Source organism: Balaenoptera ricei, chromosome 14, assembly GCF_028023285.1.
Source record: "Balaenoptera ricei isolate mBalRic1 chromosome 14, mBalRic1.hap2, whole genome shotgun sequence".
Classification (NCBI taxonomy): domain Eukaryota; kingdom Metazoa; phylum Chordata; class Mammalia; order Artiodactyla; family Balaenopteridae; genus Balaenoptera; species Balaenoptera ricei.
The window spans coordinates 93,898,977-93,924,306 of NC_082652.1; the positions used below are offsets into that span (position 1 = coordinate 93,898,977).

The window sequence follows — 25,330 nt, forward strand, 5'->3', positions numbered from 1 at the left end:
GGGCGCCCAGCCTCCAAGGGTCGTGAGGTCGCTGAGCTGGTGGCCAGTGTCCATGTCACTCAGGCACCTGCGGCCGGGTTCAGTCTGGTCCCACACTGCTCACACGACCGCTGTCCCTGTCCGTGGCGTGGAAACAACCCCCGTGGCCTTGCGGGGAGGAGAGCAGGCAGGAAGCGCTGTCGGCCCCCAGTGTGGAGCGTCTTAGGTGAAACGCCTTTCTGTCTTTCAGGGCAGAAGCTGATATTTCAAAAAGAGGAGGAACTTGCAAATAGTCTAAAAGAAAAAAATCAAAGTGAAGAGGGACAAAAAGAGAAACTTAGAAAGGAAGCGTTGGGGAAGAGACAGGAGAGGCTGGAGAAAGAGGCCCATGTCGGGAATGCGGCATTCGTGATGGGGCACGGGCTCTCCCGGGACATGGGGTGGGGCTCCGTGGCACTGAGGGAGGCTCATCCTAGGGCTCCAGGGAGCAGGGCAGGCTGACCAGGATGCTGGGGCCGTGGCTCAACCAGTAAGAGGAGACCAGCTTTGATCTCATCCAGTACCAGGTACTGAGTAGAGGCAGTACATACTGAAATCAAACATTTTAAAGCAAACTAGAAAAATCTAGAAGTTACTATTTATAGTCTCTGGAGGGACAGGACTTACCAGCCTCAGAAGCGGTGGGTGATATCAGTCAGCAATGACTGTAATAAAAACAAACCAGAACTTAAACAATACTCAAAAGCTGGTTGTGTTTCTATACACTAGCAGTGAACAATCTGAAAAGGAAATTAAGAAAACAATTCCATTTATAACAGCATCAAAAAGAATAAAATACTTAGGAATACATTTAACCAAGGAAGTACTTGTATACTGAAAAATACAAAGAAATTAAAGACCTAAATAAATGGAGAGACATCTTGTGTTCATGGATTGGAAGGCTTAATATTATCAAAGTGTCAGTACTCCCCAAACTGCCCTACAGATTCAGTATGCTCCCTGTCAAAATCCCTGCTTCCTGTTTGCAGAAATGGCTGGTCCTAAAATTCATATGGAATTGCAAAGGACCCAGGTAAGTCAAAAAAATCTTGAAAAAGAAGAACAAGGTTGGAGGACTCACACTTACTACTTATTGAAACTTACTTCAAAGCAACAGTAATCAAAATGGTGTGGTCTTGGCATAAGAAGAGATGTATAGATTAATGGAATAGAGTGCGGAGTCCAGAAATGAACCCCAAAATCTGTGGAGGTTGATTTTCAACAGAGGAGCTGAGACCATTCAGTGGGAAGGAATAGTTTATTCAACAAATGGAGCTGGAACAACAGGATTCAACATGCAAAAGAACGTCCAAAAGTGTCTCTGATACAAAAAAAAAAAAAAAAAATCGCTCATCATACCAAGAACCAGAAATATCAAAACCTGACTGAAAAAAGACCATCAATAAATGCTGAGATGAATCAGATATTGGAATTATCTGACTAGTCTTCTAAAGCAGCCTTCACAAAAATGCTTCACCAAGCAATTATGGGTTTTCCTGAAACAAACAAACAAACAAAAAACAGAAAACGTCAGCAAAGAAATGCAAGTTATAAAAAAAATACCAAGAAATTATAGAACTGAAAGATACAATAATTGAATTTAAAAACTTGCTGCATGGGGTCAAAAGTAGAGAGGACGTAACAGAGGATAAAATCAGTGAACCTGAGATTAATCAAAACTGACCAGTCTCAACAACAGAGAGAAAAAAAGACTGAAAAAAAAATGAACAGAGTCATAGGGACCTGTGGGAAAATAACAAAAATATCAACATTTTTACCATCAGGCCTCAGAAGGAGAGAAGAAAGGGAATGGGACTGGAAAAGTATTTGAATAAAGAATGCCTGAAAACCTATCAAACTTGGCAGAAAATACAAACCTACAGACTCAAGGAGCAGAGCAGAAAAACGACAGAAAAATCTCTAAATTCTTGGGAATTAGATAACACACACAAACAATTCATATATCAAAGAGGAAGTCTCAAAGGAAATTTTAAAATACATAGCCCTGAAAGGAAATGAAAACACAACAAATCAAAATATGTGGAATGCAGCAAAAGCAGTGCTGAGGAAAATTGATAGCACTAAAATGCTTATATTAGAAAAGAGGAAAGATCTCTATATATCATACTATATCAATAATATAACTTTTTAAACTGTGTTAATTCTTTAAGAACTCCTAAAAAAAAAGAAATCTCCAGGTCCTGGGGGTTTCACTGGAAAATTCTACCAAACATTCAAAAAAGAATTAATCCTACCAAACATTTAATAAAAAGGAGGGAACACTTTCTAAATCTCTTTGAGGTTAGCATTACCTAGAGACCACATTAGACAAAGACAACACACAAAAAAGAAAACTACAGATCAATATCATTCATGAACTTGGACACAAACTCCTAAACAAAATATTGGCACTTTGAATCTAGCAATGCATAAAGTTACTGGACCAAGTGAGATTTAATCCAGGTATGCAAGTCTGGTTCAACATTCAAAAATCAGTCAGAATAATTCACCTTATCAACAGAACAGATATACAATCACATCAATTGATGCAGAAAAAGCATTTGATAAAATACAACACCCACTGATAATGAAAACTCTCAGAAAACTAGAAATAGATCCTCAACTTGATAAAGAGCACCTGAAAAAAACATACAGCTAACATCATACTTAATGGTGAAAGGCTGAATGTTTTTCCCCTCAGATCAGGAACAAGGCAAGGGTGTCCCCTCTCAACCTAGTACTGAAAGTTAAATAAAGCAAGAAAAGGAAATAAAAGGCACACAGTTCAGAAAGGAAGAAATATAATTACCCCTCTTTGCAGATGCCATGATTATCTGTGTAGAAAATTCCAAGGAATGTACCAAGAAAACTCCTAGAACCAATAAGTGAATACAGCAAGGTCACAGGGTAAGATATTAAGACACAAAAATCAGTCACATTTCCGTATACCAACAATTAACATGTGAAACCAATTAAAAACACAGGACCATTACAGTCACTTGAAAGAAAATTAAATACTTAGGTATGAATGATGCAAAACACTTACAGGGTCCATATGCTGCAAATTATAAAATGCGGATGAAAGATATCAAAGAAGACCTGAAGAATAGAATGACATACCAGGTTCACGGATTAGAAGACTCTACACAGTACAGTTGTCTATTCTCCTCAAACTGATCTATGGGTTTAATACAATTTCTATCAAAATCCCAACAAGAATTTTTGTAGACATGTACAGCTTATTCTAAAATTCATAAGGAAAGGCACAGGCTCTAACATAGCTAAAACAATCTTGAAAAAGAAGGATAAAGTGGATAATTACTCTACCCAATATTAATGCTCACTATATAGCTCCAGTAATAAGACAATGTGATGCTGGCAGAGGGATAGGCAGATGCGTAGAACACGCAACCCAGTAGTGGACCCACACAGGTACACCTAAGTGATCTTCAACGAAGTTACAAAACCAGTTCAGTGGAGGAAGCGTAGCCTTTTCAACAAATGGCAGTTCAGTTGGTCATCCACAGGAGAAAAAAAAGAACTCATCCTTAACTTCACACCTTCTATAAAAATCAACTCAAACACAACACTGTAAATCAGTTATACTCCAATAAAATAAATGTTTTAAAAATTAACTCAGAAATGGATCACAGACTTTAACGTAAAATGTAAAACTGTAAGACTTAGAAAAAAATAGGAGAGAATCATCTGGATTTAGGGTTAGGCAAAAAGTTATTAGACTTGACACCAAAAGCATGGTCTGTAAAAGGTAGAAATGACAAATTGGACCTCATCAGAATTAAAAACTGCTTTTCCAAAGACCCTTTGAAGAGCATGAAAGGAAAAGCTACTGAGTGGGAGACAATATTTGCAAACCACACATCCAATAAAAGACCCCAATCTGTAATATATAAAGAATTCTCAAAATTCAATAGACAACAGCAACAACAAAACCAAAAATATCCAATTAAAAATGAGCAAAGGGCTTCCCTGGTGGCGCAGTGGTTGAGAATCTGCCTGTTAATGCAGGGGACACGGGTTCGAGCCCTGGTCTGGGAAGATCCCACATGCCACGGAGCAGCTGGGCCCGTGAGCCACAACTACTGAGCCTGCGCGTCTGGAGCCTGTGCCCCGCAACGGGAGGGGCCGCGATAGTGAAAGGCCCGCGCACCGCGATGAAGAGCGGTCCCCGCACCGCGATGAAGAGTGGCCCCCGCTTGCCGCAACTAGAGAAAGCCCTCGCACGAACCGAAGACCCAACACAGCCAAAAATAAATAATAAATAAATAAATAAAGTAGCTATAAAATTAAAAAAAAAAAATGAGCAAAATATATGAACAGCTATTTCACTGAAGAGGATATACAGATGGTAAATAAGCACATGAAAGATGTTCAGCATCATTAGCCGTTAGAGAAATGCAAATTAAAGCCACAAAAAGGTATCACTACACACTTATCAAAATAAATAAAAAATATACACCAAATGCTGACAAGGATATAGAGAAATGATCTCTCATACATCGCTGGTGGGAATGTAAAATGGTGCAATCACTGTGGAAATTTGTTTGGCGGTTTTTTATAAAATCGATTATGCAACTACAATATGACCCAGCAGTTGCACTCCTGGGCATTTATCCCAGAGAAACGACAACTTCTGTTCACACAAAAGCCTGTACACGACAGTTTATTGCAGTTCTGTTTGTAATATCAGAAACTGGATACAACCCAGATTCTTTCTGTGGGTGAATGGTTAACTGTGGTCCTTCCACACCATGAAATACTACTTGCAATAAAATAGGAGTGAGCTATTGATACACGCAGTAGTTTGGATGAATCTCCAGGGAATTTGCTGAGTAAAAACACTTTTTACGATGAAAAATCTATTTATGTGTTAGTGATACACTTTAAAATATATTTCTATTGGGGGTAGGGAAGGCTTCTCAGAGAAAATGACTTGAATGTGCAAAAGGGGGCTCTCTGCAGCCTTCATACACGTGTCTAGCTGTAAAGTCACAGTAAGATAGTGTCCAGTGATAGGGCAGTGCTGAGGAGGGGTAACGGCCCATCCTCGGGGTGAGGTGCTCCCCAGTGCCCACCCGCACGCTTACAGGCAGGCAGAGGAGCTTAGGTAGGACTTCGAGTGGCGTCAAAGAAGAGCCAACGTCCTATTCCCATGGGGTTCCCAGTGCCAAGGAGAGAACCACGATTTAGCAAAAATGTGGGCGCTTCCTTACAGCCCTCGCTGCCCACCGACCCCGCCCCACCAGCCAGACCTCTGCGTGGAAGCCTTGCTCAGCCCTCCTGTCTGACCGGGAGGGAGCAGAGAGGAGAACTGCGGAGTCTGAGGGCGTGTGAGCTCCAGTGCTGCCCCGGGGGCTTTCTTGCCTCTCCTGCTGTGGACGTGGAGCCTGCGGGCAACCAGCCGTCCATCTCCCTCCCCGCCGGGCACCATGCCCACCGCAGCTGCCAGCAGCCAGAGGTCAGCTCAGCCAGCTGTGTCAGAATACGCAAAGAAAGGGGTGGAGGACCCCCGGATCTACGACGGTTGGCAGTGGTGATGGGATTAAAGGTAATTCTTCCTTCTATGTTATTGTACTGTCCAATGTTCCCCTTTTCCCATGGCTTAGTTTTATAATTGGAACATTATTCTTTACGAAGATGAACGTCTAAGACTCATTTATGCAAATTAATGTAGAGATGAATAAGAAACATCAAAACATATCCTTCTTGCGGCTGAAAAGAAAAGTGTTGCGTCCGCGGTGGGAAGTCTCGTCCCACGCCTTTCTGACCAACCTCCCCCTCTGCACCCAGCAGCTGGCCAGTGACACCTGGGGCTTTTGCAGGGTGGACGGGGCAGATGCCCCCCTCACGGCTGGGCGCTGGATCACAGGGGGATTGTAGTGATCTGTTTGGGCTAAATTCACCCTCTAGTCCCGTCGAAGCAGCTGCACCGCGTGGGGCGGGTTGGGCAGGGGCTCAGGCGGGGCGTGTCGTCTCGGGGACTCGGGATGCCCGGAACCACGTACATTCACATCCTCCCGTGAAAAGTTCGGAACCGCCTTAGGACCCTGCGACGCTCAGGATGCCACATACCTGAGACAGGGTCCGGCAGCCCTGCGTGTCCCCTGGAAGGCGGCCGCTGCAAAGGCCCAGTGCCGGGATCAGGCTGTGGGCTCTTCCCTGACGGAAGGCTCTGGCGGGAGCGGCCCCAGCCCCCTGCCCCCTCCTGACTGGGGCTGCTCCGAGGGACCTGCTCGCTGCCTCCGCCACGCGCCCCCAGGAAGACTTGGCCGCTGCTTGGCCGTCATCCCAGTCAGGAGTGCGAGGGCCAGTGGACCCCCATTTGTCCTCCCACCCCAGGTCCATCCGGGCCACCCTACGGAGGTGCCGGCGGAACCCGCTGGGTGGGACCCACAGGTGAGGCGCCCGGGTCGTGGAGTCCCCTCCCTCGGGGCTGCCCTGGGCCTGTTGAGCCCCTCCCTGCTTCCTCCTCTTCCCCGCCCCCCCCACCAGCTCTCCCGCCCTCTTAGAACGAGTGTGCATTGGTAACGTAAGAAACTATTTGCGGGCTTCCCTGGTGGCGCAGTGGTTACGAATCCGCCTGTCAATGCAGTGGACACGGGTTCGAGCCCTGGTCTGGGAGGATCCCACATTCTGCGGAGCAACTAAGCCCGTGCACCACGACTACTGAGCCTGAGCTCTAGAGCCCGCGAGCCACAACTACTGAGCCCGTGAGCCACAGCTACTGAAGCCTGCGCGCCTAGAGCCCGTGCTACGCAACAAGAGAAGCCACCGCAATGAGAAGCCCGCGCACCACAAGGAAGAGTAGCCCCTGCTCGCCGCAACTAGAGAAAGCCCGCGCGCAGCAACAAAGACCCAACGCAGCCAAAAGTAAATAAATTTTAAATATGTATATATATATATATATTTTAAAAAAAAGAAACTATTTGAACGGAAGAGAAAATGTTCTTGAAGCAAGTGGCACAACTGTTTATTTTTGGGACTCTGTTAACACCAAGCTGTATAAAAATTAAATGCCACCAGTTCACCCCAAGTAGGTCATCGTGTGCGGCAGCCCCTCCCCAGTCAACGGAGCTTCCTGCTGTGCTTCCACACAAGCCTCACCTGATCTGGACGCCTCGTTCAGAACTGGCCCGAGGGCCTGGGTACCCCTGGGCCATCAGAGAGCGGCTGCCCGTTGGCAGGACCTGCCAGCAGTCCCACAGGCAAACACGTGGGCTTTGTTGTCATTGTAGAAATGGTCACATCTGGGCTGCAGGAAGGTGATGGCACTGCCTGAAATGAACAGCGATGGCCTCGCTGGTTCCCTACCCGGTGATACGGGCGCCGTCACTGCCACCCGCTATTGCGGGTGGAGGAACAGGGACACAGGGTAGGCAGTCGACTTGCGAATGTCACATAGCTCTCGAGGAACAGGCCCCGACCCTCGGACCCCGGGCTGGAGGCAAGAGCCCTTAAGTCTTTCTTGGCTGGGTTTCTGGAACCGAGCGGCAGGTGTTGACCTTGATGTGAGGAACACCAGGTGTGACGCCTGCGGAGCTGTGGCAGCCCAGCTTTGGGAGCAGACCAGAGGGTTGAGACTCGGGGCCTCTGGTTTGTGTGGCTTTATCAGCTGGGATCCTTTGTTATTTATCCTGAATAATTTCAAAAGAACAGGGTGCTTGTGGTCTTGTCACTGATTAGTTATTCAGACTGTAGGGATCGTGATGAAGGGGCTGACATGTTCATCTGTGGATGATCCCACAGGTTAAAGCGCAAGTATCTGGACAGGTGCCGACCCTGGCAATTCCCCAAGGGCCCCTGAGCACAGCCTCAGTGGGAGCAGGAGTGTGACCTGGGGAGGGGACACAGCTGGGAGGGGAAGGAGGGGGTCTCGGGGTGCATGCCAAGGAGGGGAGCCCAGGGACTGGAGCTGAACCTGTTGGCAGGCTGACCCATGCGGGAGACCCTGAGGCCTCCCAGAATAACCTCCTTTGTGCTGAGCCCAGGTCAGCCTCCAGCCCCAGTTCCCACCACCTCCTGGGAGAAGTGGCACAGCTGCCAGCTGTGGTCCCACGGGGACACCCTTGCGCCCCTCAGATGCAACAAGCTTGCGAGGCCCCCAGAAGAGCGGGGGGGGGGGGCCCTAGGGAGGGGGTAGTTGTCAGTTTCTGGGAAGGCTGAGAGTCCCTGCTTGTGACCTCACAACACAAGGCACAGCGGGTGTTTGCAGCGAATCTAGTGCGCGTCCCTGCGAACGTGAACTGTGTACGGTCTGCTCTGGGTGTTTGGAAGCAGTCTTCTGAGCGGGACATCTTAGCTGAGAAGAAAGAATGGAAAGAGGAAAGCTTGAGGAAGCACTGGGTGAAGCAGTCTTCTGAGCGGGACATCTTAGCTGAGAAAAAAGAATGGAAATAGGGAAGCTTGAGGAACCACCGGGTGTACCAAAAGGAAAGTACAGATGCCATGGCCAGGGTTCCTTAAACATGACCGAAGTTTCATGTTTGAGCGTCTGAACAGTGCTTTCTTCATGATCCCTGTAATCTGAAAACTAATCAGTGATAAGATCTAGGCAACTACATGGCTAATTGCAGTAAACTATACATAACGTAAAATTTACCATTTTTAAGTGTACAGTTCAGTGGCATTAGATGCATTTGAATTCCTGTGTAACCATCCCCATCCTCCGTCTCCAGAACTTTCTCATTTTCCAGTTGACACTCTGTCCCCCTGAAGCACTCACTCCCCCTCCCCTGCCCCAGCCCCCGGCCCCATCCTGCTTTCCTCTCTGAATTTAACTCCTCAAGGGACCGCCTACAATATTTGCCCTTTTGTGACTGGCTTCTTTCACTCAGCACGGTGTTCTCAAGGTTGGTCCACGTTGTAGCGGAATTTCTTTCCTTTTTATAACGTAACATTGTAACATTCCCTGTGTCTATCACCACCTGCTGCTGATGCAGCCGTCTGCTGATGGACACCTGGTTGCTTCCACCTTTGGCTGTTGTGAATCGCGCTGCTGTGAACGTGGGCGCACAAGTATCTGTTCGAGTCCCTGCTTTCAGTTCTTCTGGGTAGAGACACAGAACTGGCATTATTGGACCATACGGTGACCCTATTTTTAATTTTTTGACGGATCCCTGTACTGTTTTCCACAGTGATTGTACCATTTTATATTCCCACCTCCAGAGCCCAAGGGTTCAGATTTCTCCACATCCTCGCCAATACTCTTTTTCTGTTTGTTTTTTCTCTTTATAATAGCCACCTAATGGATGTGAAGTGGTATCTCATTGTGGTTTTGATTTTCATTTCTCTAATGATTAGTGTTGTTAGAGCATCTTTTCATGTGCTTATTGGCCATTTATTTTTTTTTCTTTGGAGAAATATCTATTCAAGTCCTTTGTCCATTTTTAAAATAGGTTTTTTAGGTTGTCATTGAGCTGTAGGAGTTCTCCATATATTCTAGATAGCAGTCCTTTATCAGATATACGGCTTGAAAATATTTTCTCCTTTTCATCTGATCTGTCGGCTGTCTTCCCACTCTGTTGATAGTGTTCTTCGGTGAACAAAACTATTTAATGTTGACAAAATCCAGTTAATCTACTTTTCCTTTTTTTACTTGTGCTTTTGATGTCATATCCAAGAAATCATTACCAAATCCAATGTCATGAAGCTTAGAAGAAAAGCTCCATTTTCTTCTAAGAGTTTTATGGTTTTAGCTCTTATGTTTAGGTCTTTGATCCATTTTGAGCTAATTTTTTTATATGGTGTAAGGTAAGGATCCAACTTTCTTTTTTTTTTGCATACAGATATCCAGTTTTCCGAACACCATTTGTTGAAAAGATGGTCTTCCACATTGAATGGTCTTGGCACCATTTAACCATGTATTCGAGGGTTTATTTCGGGGTTCTCGATTCATCCTGTTGGTCATAAATCCGTCTTTATGCCAGTGATGCACTGTTTTGTTTGCTACAGTTTTGTAGTAAGTTTTGAGATCAGGAAGTGTGAGGCCTCCACCTTTGTTCTTTTTCAAGGTTGTTTTGTCTATTTCGGGGCCCTTGAGTTTCCACATGAACTTCAGGATGGACTCTCCTATTTCTGCAAAAAACCTCATTGGGATTTTGACAGGGATTGCACTGAAGCTGCAGATCTCTTTGGGTAGTGTAGGTATCATCATATTAAGTCTTTCAGTCTATGAACATGGGATATATTTCCAATTATTTGTGTCTTCTTTCATTCCCTTTAACAACCTTTAGTAGTTCTCAGGGAACGGGCTTTTACCTCCTTGGTCGGGTGTATCCCTAAGTATCTTGTGCATGGAAGTTTGTTTCATTTACAACGGCTGGGCCTTGATACAGCCCAGCTTGTACAGCAGGGGCCACACCAGCAGCCTTTTCAGGCACTGTGCCCCCGCCCCCATCCCCGGCCCTCCCCACACACGCCCCCCCTCCTGGGGCCCTGCTGCCAAGCCTCTCTCCCGCTGCTTCTGCCTGGAGGTCCTCTGGGCTTCCACTGCGGATGGAGCCCCCCTCCGCCTCGGTCCAGCCGTGTCCCCGGTGAACCCTGTCCAGTGAGGTGGGACCACGATTGGGACACATCCTTACTGCTAGTGCCCTTTGCCTCCGAGGAACTGACTTCCCAGAGGAGAAAATGTAACCAACACAGATGTTTCCCAGGAAGGGATCTCCCATCACTGACTGACGCCTGGCCCCTCCAGGAGCCTCATGGCTGGCGCCCCATTGAAGGGAGGCGCACGGGGCCTCCACGTGGCAGGGGGCCTCCACGTGGTGGGGGGACTCCACGTGGCAGGGGGCCCTCATGACTCTGCAGGAGCAGGATGTCAGTTTTTGCTTATTTTGACCCATTTTTATCTATAGCAGCTGTGGATAAAGGAGAAGGGGGGGAAAGTCTTCCCATTGCTGACAGGAAGCAGCATTTCTTCTAAAAATGTTGTTTTCTGAAGCCTGAAGTCACAGCGGGGGCTCCCCCCCAAATCACTTAAGGGCTGCGAAGGCGTCTCCTCAGGGGTCCTAATTACGGAGAACGTGGGTTGCTGTCAGAGCAGCTAAGTCATCACCTCTGGGGACGTGCGTTGCTGAACCAGCCCAAACCTGCAGAGCCTCTGCGTCCCCAGACAGAACCTCATCCTGGAGGCTCCGCAAGGCTGGCGCGGTGCTCTGCGTGCCGCTTTCAGGGTGAGCCGCTCCCAGGTAGCAGAGGTGGGCGTCCAGCAGCCCGAGCTCTGGCCAGGCTGCTGGGATCACCTGTGACTCTCGGGCCAGCCCCTCGGAGCCCAGGGCCCAGCCCAGGGCCCAGCCCAGTCCCTGGCGGTATAGCACCTCAGCGAACGTGTGTCAAACAAGAAACTGAGGCATCTGCAAATACTCAAGAGGTGAAAGAAGCAAAGTAAAAAGAGCAGAGAGGTCACAGCCATGGTGGAAGGGAGGTAGGTGAGACGCCCTTGACTCGAGGCCAGCGAGGAGCAGTGGCCACGTGGGGAGGCCAGCGGACGAGGCCACATGCCCACAGGGCACTGGCTATGGGAGAAGCCGGCAGAGGGACGCTGGGCAGGACAACGCGGGCAGGACCCCGCGGGCCATGGCCACCTGGGACAGCTGCTCCGCCGGCACCGCCTGGCTGTCCCGGGCACCTGCCCTGGGGCAGGGCACTCGGCCTCACTGTCCTGGGAACTTCCCTGGTGGCCGATCGGGTACAGCTGGGGCTCAGGTCACAGCGTTGTGAGCAGATGGGGAGGGTTCCTCCGTACCCGCCCCAGGTCCCGTCACTCACGGATGTGGGTCCACACCGGGTACCACGCTGAGCACACGGTCTACACTGGCAATGTGCAGCTGGCGACTGCTGTCTGCTCTGCTTGGGCTGCGTCGGGGCCGTGTCACCGGTCAGGGTCACGAGTCAGCTCAGGCCACAGCTGGAGGCTCCCCACCATGTAAAACGTAGAGTTGGCTGTTTAAACAATTTTAAATTGTGCTGTTGTGGCATTAACTACACTCACCGTGTTGTGTGACCATCACCACTATTTTCAGAATTTTTTCATCACCCCAAACAGGCCCTGTGTCCATTAAGCAATAATTCCCTATTTCCCTTCTGCAGCCCCTGGTAACTTCTTTTTTAAAAAATTTATTTTTATTTTATTTATTTTTGGTTGTGTTGGGTCTTCGTTGCTACATGCAGGCTTTCTCTAGTTACGGCGCGCGGGCTTCTCATTGCGGTGGCTTCTCTTGTTGCGGAGCACAGGCTCTAGGCGCGCGGGCTTCAGTAGTTGTGGCGCACAGGCTTAGTTGCTCTGTGGCATGTGGGATCTTCCTGGACCAGGGCTCGAACCCGTGTCCCCTGCGTTGTCAGGCGGATTCTTAACCATTGCGCCACCAGGGAAACCCCATCCCCTGGTAACTTCTAATCTACTTTCTGTCTATACAAATTTGCCTCTAATAGATGTTTCATACAATATTGGTCCTTTTGTGTCTGGCTTATTTCGCTTAGCACAATGATTTCAAGACTCATCCACATTGTAGCAGGTGTCGGTACTTCATGTCTTTCTGTGGCTGAGAAATATCCCCTTGCGTGGATGGACCACATTGTTTATTTGTTCATCTGTTGAGGGTTGCTCCCAATTTGGCTATTGGGAATAATGCTGCTGCAAACATTGGCTGACATATAACTGTTGGAGTCCCTTCTTTCGATTATTTTGGTATATACTTAGGAGTGGAATTGCTGGGTCATATGGTAATTCTGTGTTTACTTTTTTGAGAAACCATCAAACTGTTTTCCACCGAGGCTGCACCATTTTACATTCCCACCAACGCTGTGTGGGTGTCCAGTTTCTCCACATTCCAGTCAGTGCTTGCCACTGTCTGTCTGTCTGACTAAAGTCATCCCCATAGAGTCTCACTGTGGGTTTGGTTTGCATTTTCCCAGGGACTAAGGTTGTGTGGCATCTTTTCATGTGCTTTTTGGCTGTTTGCCTTCTTTGGAGAAATGTCTATTCAAGTGCTTTGCCCATTTTAAAACTGGGTTGTTTCTCTTTTTGTTGTTTAGTTGTAGGAACTCTTTATATATTCTCGATATTAAACCCTGATGAGGTATGTGATTTTTTAGATATTTTCTCCTGTTCTGTGGGTTGTCTTTTCACTCTGCTGATAGAGTCTTTCAATGCACCAAAGTCTAATTTTAATCAAGTCCAATTGACCTATTTTTAGATCTTGTTGTGTATGTTTTTTGTGTCATATTTAAGCATTGCCAGGTTTACGATCGTGAAGATTTGACCCCATTCTTATTTAATTTTTATAGTTTTAGCTCTTAAACTTAGATCACTGACCCATTTTGAGTGAAGTGTTACATGTGGTGTAAGGTAGGGGTTCAAGTTCATCCTTTTGCACGTGACTGTCCAGTGTTCCCAACACCATTTGTTAACAAGACTGTCCTCTCCACGTTGAGTGGACCTGGCGCCCATGTCTAAATCAACTGACTGTGATTGTGAGGCTTTGTTTTGGGTTCTCGATTATGTCCATGTGCCAGGACCACACTCTCAGTTACTGCAGTTTTGTGGTACGTTCTGAAATTGGAGTGTGAGATCTCCAACTTTGCTCTTCTTTTGTAAGATTGGCTGTTCCGAGTCTCTGGTGTTTCATGTGAATTTTAGGGTGGTTTTTGATTTTTGCAGAAGGTGTTGTTAGGGTTTGATAGGCCACACTAGAAGTGGGCTGAGTGTCCGGAGGTTTTGCCTTTGAGAAAATCCCAGCACTGATATCTGGGGAGGGGTTGTGAAGGCTTAAGTGAAACTCATCAAATTCAGACTCAAGGTGCTTTTCATTCCAGTGCCTCAGGGTTTAAACAGAAAAAGTTAGATTTTAAAAAAACTTCTTATTTGAACTATTTTAAGCTTCCAGAAAAGCTGAAAAATTAGCACAGAGTTTTCCTGTATCCCCACCGAGCTTCCCCTCATGTTAAGATCTTCTGCACAAACACAGTGAAACCAGGGAATCAACACTGGTCCTGCACGGTGACCGCGCTGAAGCCCGTTCCGGTGTCGCCCGTTCTCACTTGGGCTCCAGGACCCTCGGATCCCTCCCCCCATCTGGGTTGTGTTTCTCCTTCATCTCCTGAGTCTGCAAGTTCCAGTTTTTCTTTGCCTATCGAGTTGCTGACACTTCAGAAGGATGTTCTCAGCCTGAGAGCTTACCTACTCCACACAGCCTTTCAGGCCCAGCTCTTCTGTCTGTCGCCTGGCAGTCACCAGTGCTGTTTCCCACGGCTTCTCAGGCGGGGTCTTGTCCTCCTCCCACCCCTACTGTGAGGCTCTTGCTGTTTTCCCTCCCACCTGGCTGTTGCTCGTTGGTGGCAAAGGGAGCGTGGAGCGCGTGGCCCTGGGAGCTCAGGGGAGGCCTCCGCCCTGTCCCCCCCCCCCCCCCCCCGCCCAGCCGGGGCCCAGGCCCTGTGGTTTCTGCTCATGCGTCCTAAATGTCTCCTGCACAGGCGGGCCCTGTGCGCGTTACGTGCCTCTGTCTCACCAGACGGCGCATCTGCAGCTGTGCCTTTGGACACGCGTCCCGGAAGGCGTCAGGCCCGGCTGCAGACATCTTCCTCGTTCTCTTTGCCGCTGCTGGTCCCCCACTGCGTGGGCCGCGGTAGTTACTCGGTCACTCTCCTCTGTGTGGGCAGTTAGTCGGGCTGTTTCTGATATTTTGCAGAAACACCGCGGCCGAACTGGAGAGGGAATTTCCGGTGCGTGAGGTCCTCACAGAGAGGCAGTCGCTTCAGACTTGGACTGAAGACTTATTTCTGCGGGGAGTAGGCAGCGCCCCCTCTCCTGAGGTGCGCTGCTCCTTCCCTGAGGGGTTCGGGGTGCACAGGAGGCCACGGCTGTCCGGACTCCCTGGGGAAGGTGGCAGCACAGCGGTGCCCCGCAGCCTCGCAGGGGCTCACACGGAGGTCCGGTTACGTGCATCACGTTCTGCTGCAGAAGGTGTGGGAGTGATTAATTACTTGTTTAATAAAATTGATTTGAAAAAGGAATTACCAATTAAGAATTGTCCTGACTAAAAAGTAAAAATTCAATTATCTAGAAACATTGCTTTGCACACTTCCTGCTCAGGGAGCTGAGATCTGATGTTTGGAGCCTGTGAGGAGGCCGCCTGCTCTTCCTGGGAACACTGGGGGCCTCTGGTCTTTTATGGGGATGCGGTGGAGGCCTTGGGCCTCCTTCTGGGGACCAGCCTGGGGACCCTCACTTAAGGCCCCAGAGAGTCCAGGGGCCCCGGAGCTGGAGTTGGAGGGTGTGGGGGCTGGTCTGAGCCAGCCCTGTGCCCTCAAGCTGCAGCCGCTCCTCTCAGGTGCCAGGGATATTGGCCCACACAGGGACGCCCCCCCCCGACCCCCTGTGTGATGGGCAGACGGCGGTAGCGGGGAGTGGCTGTGACCCACGCGAAGTTCAAACCATCATCTTTCCGTTCGCTGCAGTTTCAGTAGCTCCGTCCTGTACAAACAGCTGCTCTGGGCTCGGTGTCCAGGGCCAGGCTGGACCGCAGGCTCAGCCTCTTAGCTCGGGAAGCCCCCCGGGGCCCAGCGAGAGCTCAGGCCCCCACCAGCGGGGCAGGGCCAGGGGGCTCGCTAGCTCAGGACAGCGGCTCGCAAACTTCGCGGTCTATTTTAGACCATTCAAGAGCTTTTATTATGTGGGTTTAGAAATTGATAGGGGGGGGAACAAACCCACTGGGGGCCCCAGCCCTGGGGGCCCTTGACACACTGAGGGTGCATCCCCCGTCCCCGATGGATACTCAGGATGGATCTGGGAAACGCTGCAGAGAGACAGAATGCCAGTGTGAGCCCCTCCCTCGGGGCCATGTTTCCTCCAAATCACAGCCTGGAGACCAGGAAACCACGCGTAAGGGACGGGGCGACTCCCTCCCCCCGGCTGGTGCCGCAGCCCCGAGGCTGGGGGGAAGCCCCTCTCCTCTGGGCTCCAGAAGCAAAAGCACCTATGCCAATAGCTATTTCAGAGAAAAGATGGATGTAACAGACATCTGCATACAGATGTACTGACTATAATCCTCGTAACCTGTACACTGAAGCAGACTCAGCAGTTACGCTTGTACTGGCACACAGATGCTTCCTCCAGCCCGTTCGCTCATGGGCACAGGCAGACGCGCTGAAATCCACGAGGAGGGCCGCGCTGAGGACCAGAGGCCCTGACCCTGCTGAGGGTGAGGCCCAGGCCGCCTCTGAAATGGCTGTTCGTCCTGTGAATCACGCAGCAAAGCCCAGGGCCTGAGCGAGCCCAGAGGCCTGGCTCACGGGCACGTGCTACAGTGCACACACGGGTCAGCTGGGCTCCGGGCGGCCGAGAGTGGTGGGCAGGTGGCCTGAGCCCTGGTGACGCCTGGGCTTCTGCCCCAGCGGCTGCTCGACTCGGGGACAGTCACTTACAATGTGCAAGCGCGCAGCTCACAGTCGTCCAGGAGGACGTCGGGCCCGCAGGGGCAGCGGAGCGAGCAGGGGAGCCCCGGGTGGGCCCAGAGAGGGGAGGGTCCCAGAGGGACGCGCTGCTACCCCCCGAGTGCTCTGTGGGGGGGGGGGGGGCAGGTGCGCACGGTGGGGACTCTGGCCCAGCAGGGAGGGCCAGAAGCGGCTGTGCTGGGGGGCCGTCCTAGCGCTGGAGGCAGGGGTGTCCCTCTGTGAATTGTTCTTCTGCTGATTAGAAAGAGCCCACGGGGGGCTTGGAAGAGGGAGTAATTGGGGAGGCGAGGCGGGATGAGGACGCAGGCCACACACTGGCCTCCAGAAAGAATCCTCTCCCTGAAACAGGGAAGACGTGGTCAGGGGCTTTGCGTTTGAGCCTGGAGGTGACAGTTCTTACATTTATAGAGCGATAGCCGAGTGTCTGTCTAGGTCGCTGATGGGAGACCGAGAGGAGATAAGAAAGGAACAAGTTCTGAGAAGCTATTATGTTTCCATTTGTCTCATCAAAGCCCTGCACTCAGAGCATGTGCACACGTTGGAGACACGAGTGAGAACATTGATTGGGGAAAAGTACAATAACCATCACGATGTCATTAAGTGGGTAATTGGAATAAACATAAACATTCCCCCTGGTACTGTGGGGCCCTGTGACCACGGCAGATTTCAGAGGGTCCTCAGAAACCCAGACCGACCGTGTACTTTATGAGGCAGTGAACCGTGTTTCCTGGATTCTGTAAGAAGTCCATGACCAACCAAGGTCCAGACACGGCGCCCTAAAGGAGGGCCGACCTGTCGTTTCAGGGGTTGGAGAAGCACCCGCAGACGGCCTGGGAGACAGCAGCTCTGGAAGAGGGCGTCCTGGGATGAGCCCTGACGCGGGGAAACCAGCCAACGGTAAGAGGGTCCTGCGTGTGGCCCAGACGCCCCCGGGGAGAATGGGCTCATCGAATTAAAACCATCGCCTAAAGAGTCTCAACATGTGGACACCTGAAAACAGCGATTTCCTCAGGGGTTAATGCACAAGAGGGAGGAGAATAGAGCTTTGGGGAAAGAACCAGTGGGATGGACTGGCCACTCGGACGCCTGTCCCCACCGGACAGCTCCCCAGAGCCTGAGGCTGTGCTGGGGAGGAAGGAGAGAGACAGAGACAGAGAGAGAAAGACAGAGACAGAGACAGAGACAAAGAGAGAAAGACAGAGACAAAGCGAGAAAGACAAAGAGAGAAAGACAGAGACAGAGAAAAAGAGAGAAAGACAGAGACAAAGACAAAGAGAGATGGCCATGAGGAGCTCTGAGTAGAGAAGAGTGGGGTGGTGGCAAAATGAAGAACTCGGGGCCCCCAGAGAGCCTGTGTCCACTGTCCCCTCCCATCCTTGTCCCCTGGGTGCCCCAGGCTCCAGCCGACCTCATTCTCCTCGGGGCTGCCTCACCCCAGGACATAGAGGTCACAGAGGAAACATCATTTCGTCCCAGGACCCGGACTGAAAGTTGAGCTGGTGGTCGAGGGTGCTAACCCCCGGGTGGAACTGTGTCTACCTGCCCCCAGGTGTCCCCCGCCTGCCCAGGTCTCTCTCTTCTTCAGGCTTTGCTGCTACTCTCCTCCTCCATCTTCCCGCTCTCTTTTGCTTTTTTCCAAGAGGCCAGGCTTTCCATCTTTTCCACCCTTATCTGGTATTTATGGACTTTGAGTCTGGAAGAGGCCTAGGGATCATCTCATCCAATCCCTTGATTCACCGACCGGACCCTGACACCCTGAGAGATTTTAAGTAACTTTTAAGTAACTGACCCGGGCACCTGGCTTCTGGCTCCGTCCCGGGTTTTCCTGCCTACGTGCGGGAACCTCGCTGTGTGCAGCACCTGGCAGGCTTACCAGGCGTTCACACATTTACATGTGTTGTTTTCAAAGAAATACCGTCTTGGCTTGTCCCCTCATCGCAGCACGTGCCGGCCCTGCGAGAGCTGGGACCGTTCCGCCTCACCTGCTCTCCTGCCAGCTGGCACCTCCCCATCGGTGGGGCAGGCAGAGGCCCGATTTCCCTTAAAAACTGGCCGGGAAGGATGTTGTATAACTTTTCTCAGTGTTTCTCAAGCTTAGAATGAATTGAGGCTCTCTCACCACGTAACCTAAATCTCTCCTGCTGCAGTTGGATGTGACTGTGACGGTCCTTGGGAATTTCCCTTGTGATTCTAATTGTTTTTCTTTCGACACCCACGGTGTGAGTGATGTTTGCAAAGTGAGAAATTAGTAACGACGAGTTTATAGAACAAAACCCAAATCTGTGGCCACGGTATTTTAAAAGAAACAGACTTTCGCAGAGCTCCCCACGGAAGGGCAGGAGCCATTGGGAGTAGGTCAAAGTGTGCTGTAAAAGTGAATGAATAAAGGACAAGTCAATATGTGTGAAAGAGTCATTTGGCCCATGTGGCCAAGACCAGCGTGGTCGGTTCTGAGTGATGGTTCTGACTGAAATAGCACAAAGGCAGATCCACACAAGCAAAGCTGAGTCCTTGACCGGGGCCTCTGTGTCGGAGGGTGTGCGGGCTCTGTCCTAGCGCAGTTGGCAGACGCCAGGAAGGGAAAGGAAGGTGGGGTGACCCACAGCCGACGTAAGCTGCCAGCTCAGAAACGCCTCGAGCAGCAGAAGCAGGGACCCGGCGTCGGGCGTCAGTGGAGGGGGGAGTGGGGACCTTGCAGGGCCACGAGGCAGCGGGCTTGGCTACACAGCAGGGTTTTTATCTTTAAACACCTTCATGCTAAGACATAAGGTGTAAGACACCCACGTCAGGGAGGGCAGTCTGCTTTACTCTACAGATTAGATGTTAATCTCATTCAAAAACGCCTCGGCGGAAACGCCCAGAAAAGTGTTTGACCAAATATCTGGGCACGCCGTGGCCCAGCCTAGCTGACACAGCATAATCGTTATTAATGTTTCCATAAATAAAAGTGGAGGCGTATGTTGTTCTGCATCCTGCTTTGTGAGGAGAAAAGTAATGTCATTAGAATTACGTTTTGTTGGTTTTGGCAGGGGGCTGCTTTTTCCTAGCTCTTTTTTTAAATTTATTTATTTTATTTTATTTTTGGTTGCGTTGGGTCTTCGTTGCTGCACATGGGCTTTCTCTGGTTACGGCGAGCGGGGGCTACTCTTCTTTGCGGTGGCTTCTCTTGTTGCGGAGCACGGGCTCTAGGCACGCGGGCGCAGTCGTTGTGGCTCGTGGGCTCAGTAGTTGTGGCGCACGGGCTTAGTTGCTCCACGGCATGTGGGATCTTCCCGGACCAGGGCTCGAACCCGTGTCTGCTGCATTGGCAGGCAGATTCTCAACCACTGCGCCACCAGGGAAGCCCCTTTCCTAGCTCTTTTTAAGTGAAAAATTTCAAACATACAAAGAAGTTGAAAGAGTAGCACAGTGAAAACCTAGCCATCTGTGTGGAAGTATATATATATATATGAAATGTGTGTATATATATGTGTGTGTGTCCATATATATATGAAATGTAGGAACCATTTGGAAGTAGTTTACAGAAACCAAGACAATTATCCCTGAATAGTTAAGCATGCATCTACTAAAAATAAGGTCATTCTCTTCTGTAACCAAATTCCACTGTAACACCTAAGAAAGTTAACAATAATTAATATATCAGGTCCAAATTCAGATTTTCCCAGTTGTCCCAAAACTGTGTTTTGTAGGTTTTTTGGATAAAATCTAATCAAGGTTTATGCACTTCATTTGGTTATGTCTCTTGATCTCTTTTACCCCACATTCTAGAACATCCCTCCCACCTTTTATTTTCCCTGGTCATTGACTCTGAAGACCCCAGGCCAGTTGTCTCTCCCTCTTCCCGTATCCTCCGGACGCAGGGACTTGGGTCTGGACACCTGCTGGAGCTCGTCCTTGCCCAGGGCAGAGCCGGACGGCTGCTGGAGACTCTGACCGCTGCACCTTCACCACAGCCCAGACCCTTGGCGCCAAGTTCGGCTACGGGATTAGGGGTGAACATGGTTCGCACCTGTCGTGAAGCCCGCCCCCCTCTCGATGACCTGGTAGCCAGCACCGTGCGGATGTCTTGTTTTCCGACGGTGAGTGTTTTTTCTCTTTCTTCCTCTCTTTGTCACTGTGTAGACTGTATGTACCATAGACTCGAGGGCTTTACTCACTCGTGTTTTAAGTCCAGTCACTATGCATTTAGACTTTCAAAGTCTGCCTGACAGAGCCCTTCTGTGCCACCCTCGACATTTGACACATGCCCTTTCACACTGGAGCTCTGCTTTGCTTTCTGGCACACGGTGTCTGATCTCACGTTGGACCTGGCCTGCTCCCATCAGAAATGAGCCGCTTCTGGTGAGAAACGGTTCTTCATTGGGAAGAAGTGGTCCCAGGTGGTGAAGTGCGATTGCAGTAGAAAGAGAAAGCGTTTAGCTGTACGAACCTACAAGCTATGCTGGGCGTGTTCATGTCCACGCTCTGAGCAGATCGGATATTTCTTTCCTATTTATTCAGTAGAACTATCTGAGCTTAATAAACACTTAGAGGTAAATTAACCCAGTCTAGGCTTATTGATTTCAAATCCCCAAAAGGCAGAGGTTGAACAGAGGGATTTGCGTGAGAACTGGCACATTACTGCCACCGGGTACCGGTACAAGGTGGGTGGCAGGTGTCACAGGCTGCTGGAACCAAGGCCGGATGTTCCCTCAGAACTGGGTGGAATGTAGGTGAAGATTGCTATTAAAATTCTGAGTCAGCCTGGGGAGACCAGAGCCACTTTCAGTGACTACTATTCTAAGAATAATTTTAGAAAAAATATTTGTTTAGATATCAGAGTCAACGGACACCTAAAACATCTGTTTACAGATTTATATTTAGACACAGCTTCCAAAAAATTTGTAAGATACTGAGCAGCTAGAACATGAAGACACACTAGATGCTCAATACATATCATTTAAGTAAATTTGGTAAAATTTTTAGAGGAAAAATTACATTGGTTTTATTTTATTGTAACTTGTTTCCAGAGCCGGCAGAATTTCTTTAAAATGACTCTATTATAAGTCACAAGATTAGCGAACATTTTATAGCTTGCTTTCAAAATCTTTGGGGGCTTCCACTTCTGGGAAGATGGTGTAGACGTATTTTCCTGCTGAGCACCTAAGTCCCACACCTTATACAAAAATTAAGTCAAACTTAAACATAAGTCAAATTAAGTCCGACTTAAACATAAAATGTAAAACTATTAACTTTAGAAAAATAACAGTAGAAAATCTTTGGGATGTTGGATCATGCACATCATTCTTGATACCAAAAGCACAGTGAGGAAAAAAAGAAAAGTAAATTAGACTTTATCAAAAGTAAAAACTTTTGCTCCACTGGCTATTTAACCCAGAGAGGGGAAAAAACCTTTATGGAAATGTTTATAGCAGCTTTGCTCATAACAGCCAAATCCTAGAAGTAACCCAGCTGTCCTTCACCTCGTGGGTGGTTAAAGAGCTGTGAGCATCTACACCAGGAGAGCTCGTGGAGTGAACTGTTGATACAGCAACAACCCGGTGAATCTTCAGAGAATTATGCTGAGTGAAACGAGACAGTCCTCAAAGGTTACATAACAGTGTGGGTCCTTTTATACACCATTCTCGGGATGACAGGAGTACAGGGACAGAGAACAGACCAGCGGTGGCCGGGTTAGGTTTGGGGGTGGGGCTGGGAGGGCTGGAGGTGGGTTGGGGGAGCCCTGGTGTTGATGGATGCTCTGTGTCTGGACTGTGTCGGTGTCTGCACCCTGCGGTTTTGCGAGATGCTACCTCTGGGCAAATTGGGTAAAAGGATCTCTACAAGCTCAAAATTGAAAGTTTAATTTAAAAAAAATCTTCGGGGTCATTATATGCAGCTCTGCTGTATATATATACATCATGCTTTGTGAATAAGAGTTATTAGTTACCAAATGTCTATGTGTCTTACAGATTTGGAGATTATATGTGGTTCTCATAAATGAAATCATAACTGAAAAATAATCATCAATCTTTCTGTGAACAACATGGCTAAAAATTAGATCGATCTAATCAGCAAGTTTTGAGTTCTGTTCATATATACACTTTAGAAGCCTTTTGTAATTTGTGTAACTTTGACATATAGAAAATAAATGCATTTCAAAACAAAATAGTTGAACACACTGGAGTTTAACAATTGCAAAGAAATTATAGGAATGATCCTAATAGTACTTATTTTTAAGGCTGAAATTTCCTAAGAATCATGTTTTATTTAAAATTAGTTCTTTGCCTTTGGATCTTTGTTTTTAACCCATAGATGATTTTTATCTTAATTCATCTGATGTTTGCCTTGGTAGGACACTAAGAATTGAAAAACAAAAAATGCAGTGGCTCACCAAATGTTAACCTGTGCTCTCTTTATTGTCAGGAAGTTAGATGCATTTTTATTTTAAACTAGCTCAGCCGCAGTCATCTGCTAGTTGGTTGGTTGGAGAAAAGCGTTTCTTATTTAGATCACTTTTTCCATACTGTCACATGGCCTGTTTTATGTATTCGTTCTCGTGAACCTGTGTCAGCTCAGAGGTTAAGCGTTTCAGCTGTAAAGCAAAGCAGGTACCTGGAAGGAGAGACCAGCCGAGAGGCTGGAATGGTCTTTGTGGAAGGGCCGGGTCACGGCCCCCTTTTCCCGCAAACCACCGGGCGGCTGACGGTGAGAAGAGGTGAGGGAGGAGGTGGCGTGTGAGCTGAACTTGTGAAGATTCCGAACCAGAACTGAGGCAGGGAACAGTTTAGCAAAGCCTTTAATCACTGGATTAACTATCTGGCAACATTTACGGTGTGAAATAATGTTTTAGATCCTAAAGCCACCGGCTTTTAAGCCGAGATGAAACGCCCACCTTTTGGATGCATCTGTGGGCCTCCTGTGCCCTCGGGGTGCCTGGTCCCCCCTCCCCACCCCCACGCCCCACCCCATGCCCCACACCCTACCCCCACCCCCGCCCCACACCCACCCCCACCCCACCCCCACGTCCCACCCACCACCCCCACGCCCCACCCCCACCCCACCCCCACGCCCCACCCCCCACCCCCCCCCGGGGAGCACGAAGGCTCAAGCATCTGTGGGCCTCCTGTGCCCTCGGGGTGCCTGGTCCCCCCTCCCCACCCCCACGCCCCACCCCACGCCCCACCTCCACCCCACCCCCACCCCACCCCCACGTCCCACCCACCACCCCCACGCCCCACCCCCTGCCCCCCCGGGGAGCACGAAGGCTCAAGCATCTATGGCCTGTACTGGGCAGGCAGGCAGAGGGAGTCCAGCAAAGGGACAGGTGCTGACAGCTGGGAGTCCACCAGCGTGTGCACAGGCCGGGGACGTGGGGGCCACAGGGGGGTGCGGGGTGCCCAACAGCATGGATCCCTCGTCCCAGGTACAGCCAGGGGTCTCATTTTAAAGGTCACCTTGTCCAAGTAAGAAGCTGTTTGTTTTGTACAAGGAAAGAAATCTCTCCTGGAGAATACTTCACTTGGTGACACCCAAAACTTTATCTCTGCTAAAGAGGTTTTAGTCTGTTTCAGTTCATGTTTTTAAGCCTAAATTGGTAAATTCAGCTACAGAATAAATATTTCCTCCACTGTGGGTTGACCTTCTGGTATTTGAGAACCCCTTCCTAATCATGTGTGGTTTCCCCCTTTTCATTTTCATTCCCACACGCCCCTCTGCCGCGCTCCCTTGCAGGCCCCCCTGCTGCCCGCAGCTCCAGGGACCCAGGGACGGGGTGCGGGGGTGCCAGCCGGGGCAGGACCCGCTGGGCGCTCAGCGTGATGGACAGGCGCCTCCCTCTCCTCTGGCCACGGCTGCCTTGGAGGCAGTGGACCAGGCCCCTGGCCCTTTCTGCGGTGACCGCTGAGTGTGTCCAGCCCCACTTACAGTGTCACGGGGCTTTGAGCTGAGGGAGCAGGAGGGAGGCTGTGCCGGACACGGTGGCGTCTTTCCCCAGAGTAGCTACGAAGCCAAGTCCCACAGCACACATTCCTTTTGAGGACTAAAGCCCCCAGGTCTCCCTGTAAAGCGCCAGGTGTGGAATCTCCTCGTCCTGTTGGTCACTGAGTCTTTGCAGCTGGATGTCTTCCATCTTCACCACATTTTCATCACTTGGTTTATTTTCACCTCTTCTTCTGGGATTCCTAGTAAACAGAATTGATCATTTTCCTTTCTCCTTTGCTTGCTTTATGTGTCCTTCTCTGTGATGTCTGTCTTCCATTGACCCCTTTTGGAGGGTTCCTGGGAGAGAATGCCTCCACCTGACCCAAACTGACCTCAAACTGACCCAACCTGACCTCAACCTGACCTCAAGCTGACCTAACCTGACCCAAGCTGACCTCAACCTGACCTCAAGCTGACCCAATCTGACCTCAACCTGACCCAACCTGACCTTAACCTGACCCAACTTGATCTCAGCCTGACCCAGCCTGACCCAACCTGACCTCAGCCTGACCCAACTTGACCTCAGCCTGACCCAACTTGACCTCAGCCTGACCTCACCCTAACCCCAACCTGACCTCACCCTGACCCTAACCTGACAGACTCTACTTTCAGTCTCATCCGTTCGCCTCTGGAAACTGTCTTTCTTATTCAGCTCCTCCTGGACTTTGTGATAATGTCTTTCTTCCTCTGGAGTTTTAATTCCTTCTTTGATGTCTGTAAAGATTTTTGATAATTCTATCATCTCAGGTTCCCTGGAGCCTGATCCTGTTATTCCCGTGTCTGCTGGTGTTTGCTCTGCTGGGATTGGGCCCTGTGTACTTTATAATTTCGGTTTGTGAATTCATCTCAGTTGAGGTTTCATCAGTGGGAAGCTATGAGG

General features: G+C 49.5%; 1 protein-coding gene across 8 annotated transcripts in view; it reads left to right on the forward strand.

Moving 5' to 3' along the window:
* The window catches only part of KCNG2 (potassium voltage-gated channel modifier subfamily G member 2), a 79,586-nt gene that overhangs the window by 8,264 nt on the left and 45,992 nt on the right, over positions 1-25,330 (forward strand). For 2 of the 8 annotated variants that reach the window (XM_059895016.1, XM_059895015.1), the window contains 2 exons: positions 17,293-17,385; positions 20,257-20,567. In XM_059895016.1, coding sequence (XP_059750999.1) covers positions 17,355-17,385; positions 20,257-20,567 — 342 coding nt within the window. In that variant the 5' untranslated portion in view covers positions 17,293-17,354. Of the gene's footprint in view, positions 1-14,745; positions 14,999-17,292; positions 17,386-20,256; positions 20,568-25,330 lie in introns of those variants that run through there. The other 6 variants (XM_059895017.1, XM_059895019.1, XM_059895018.1 and 3 more) reach the window with 6 other exon arrangements.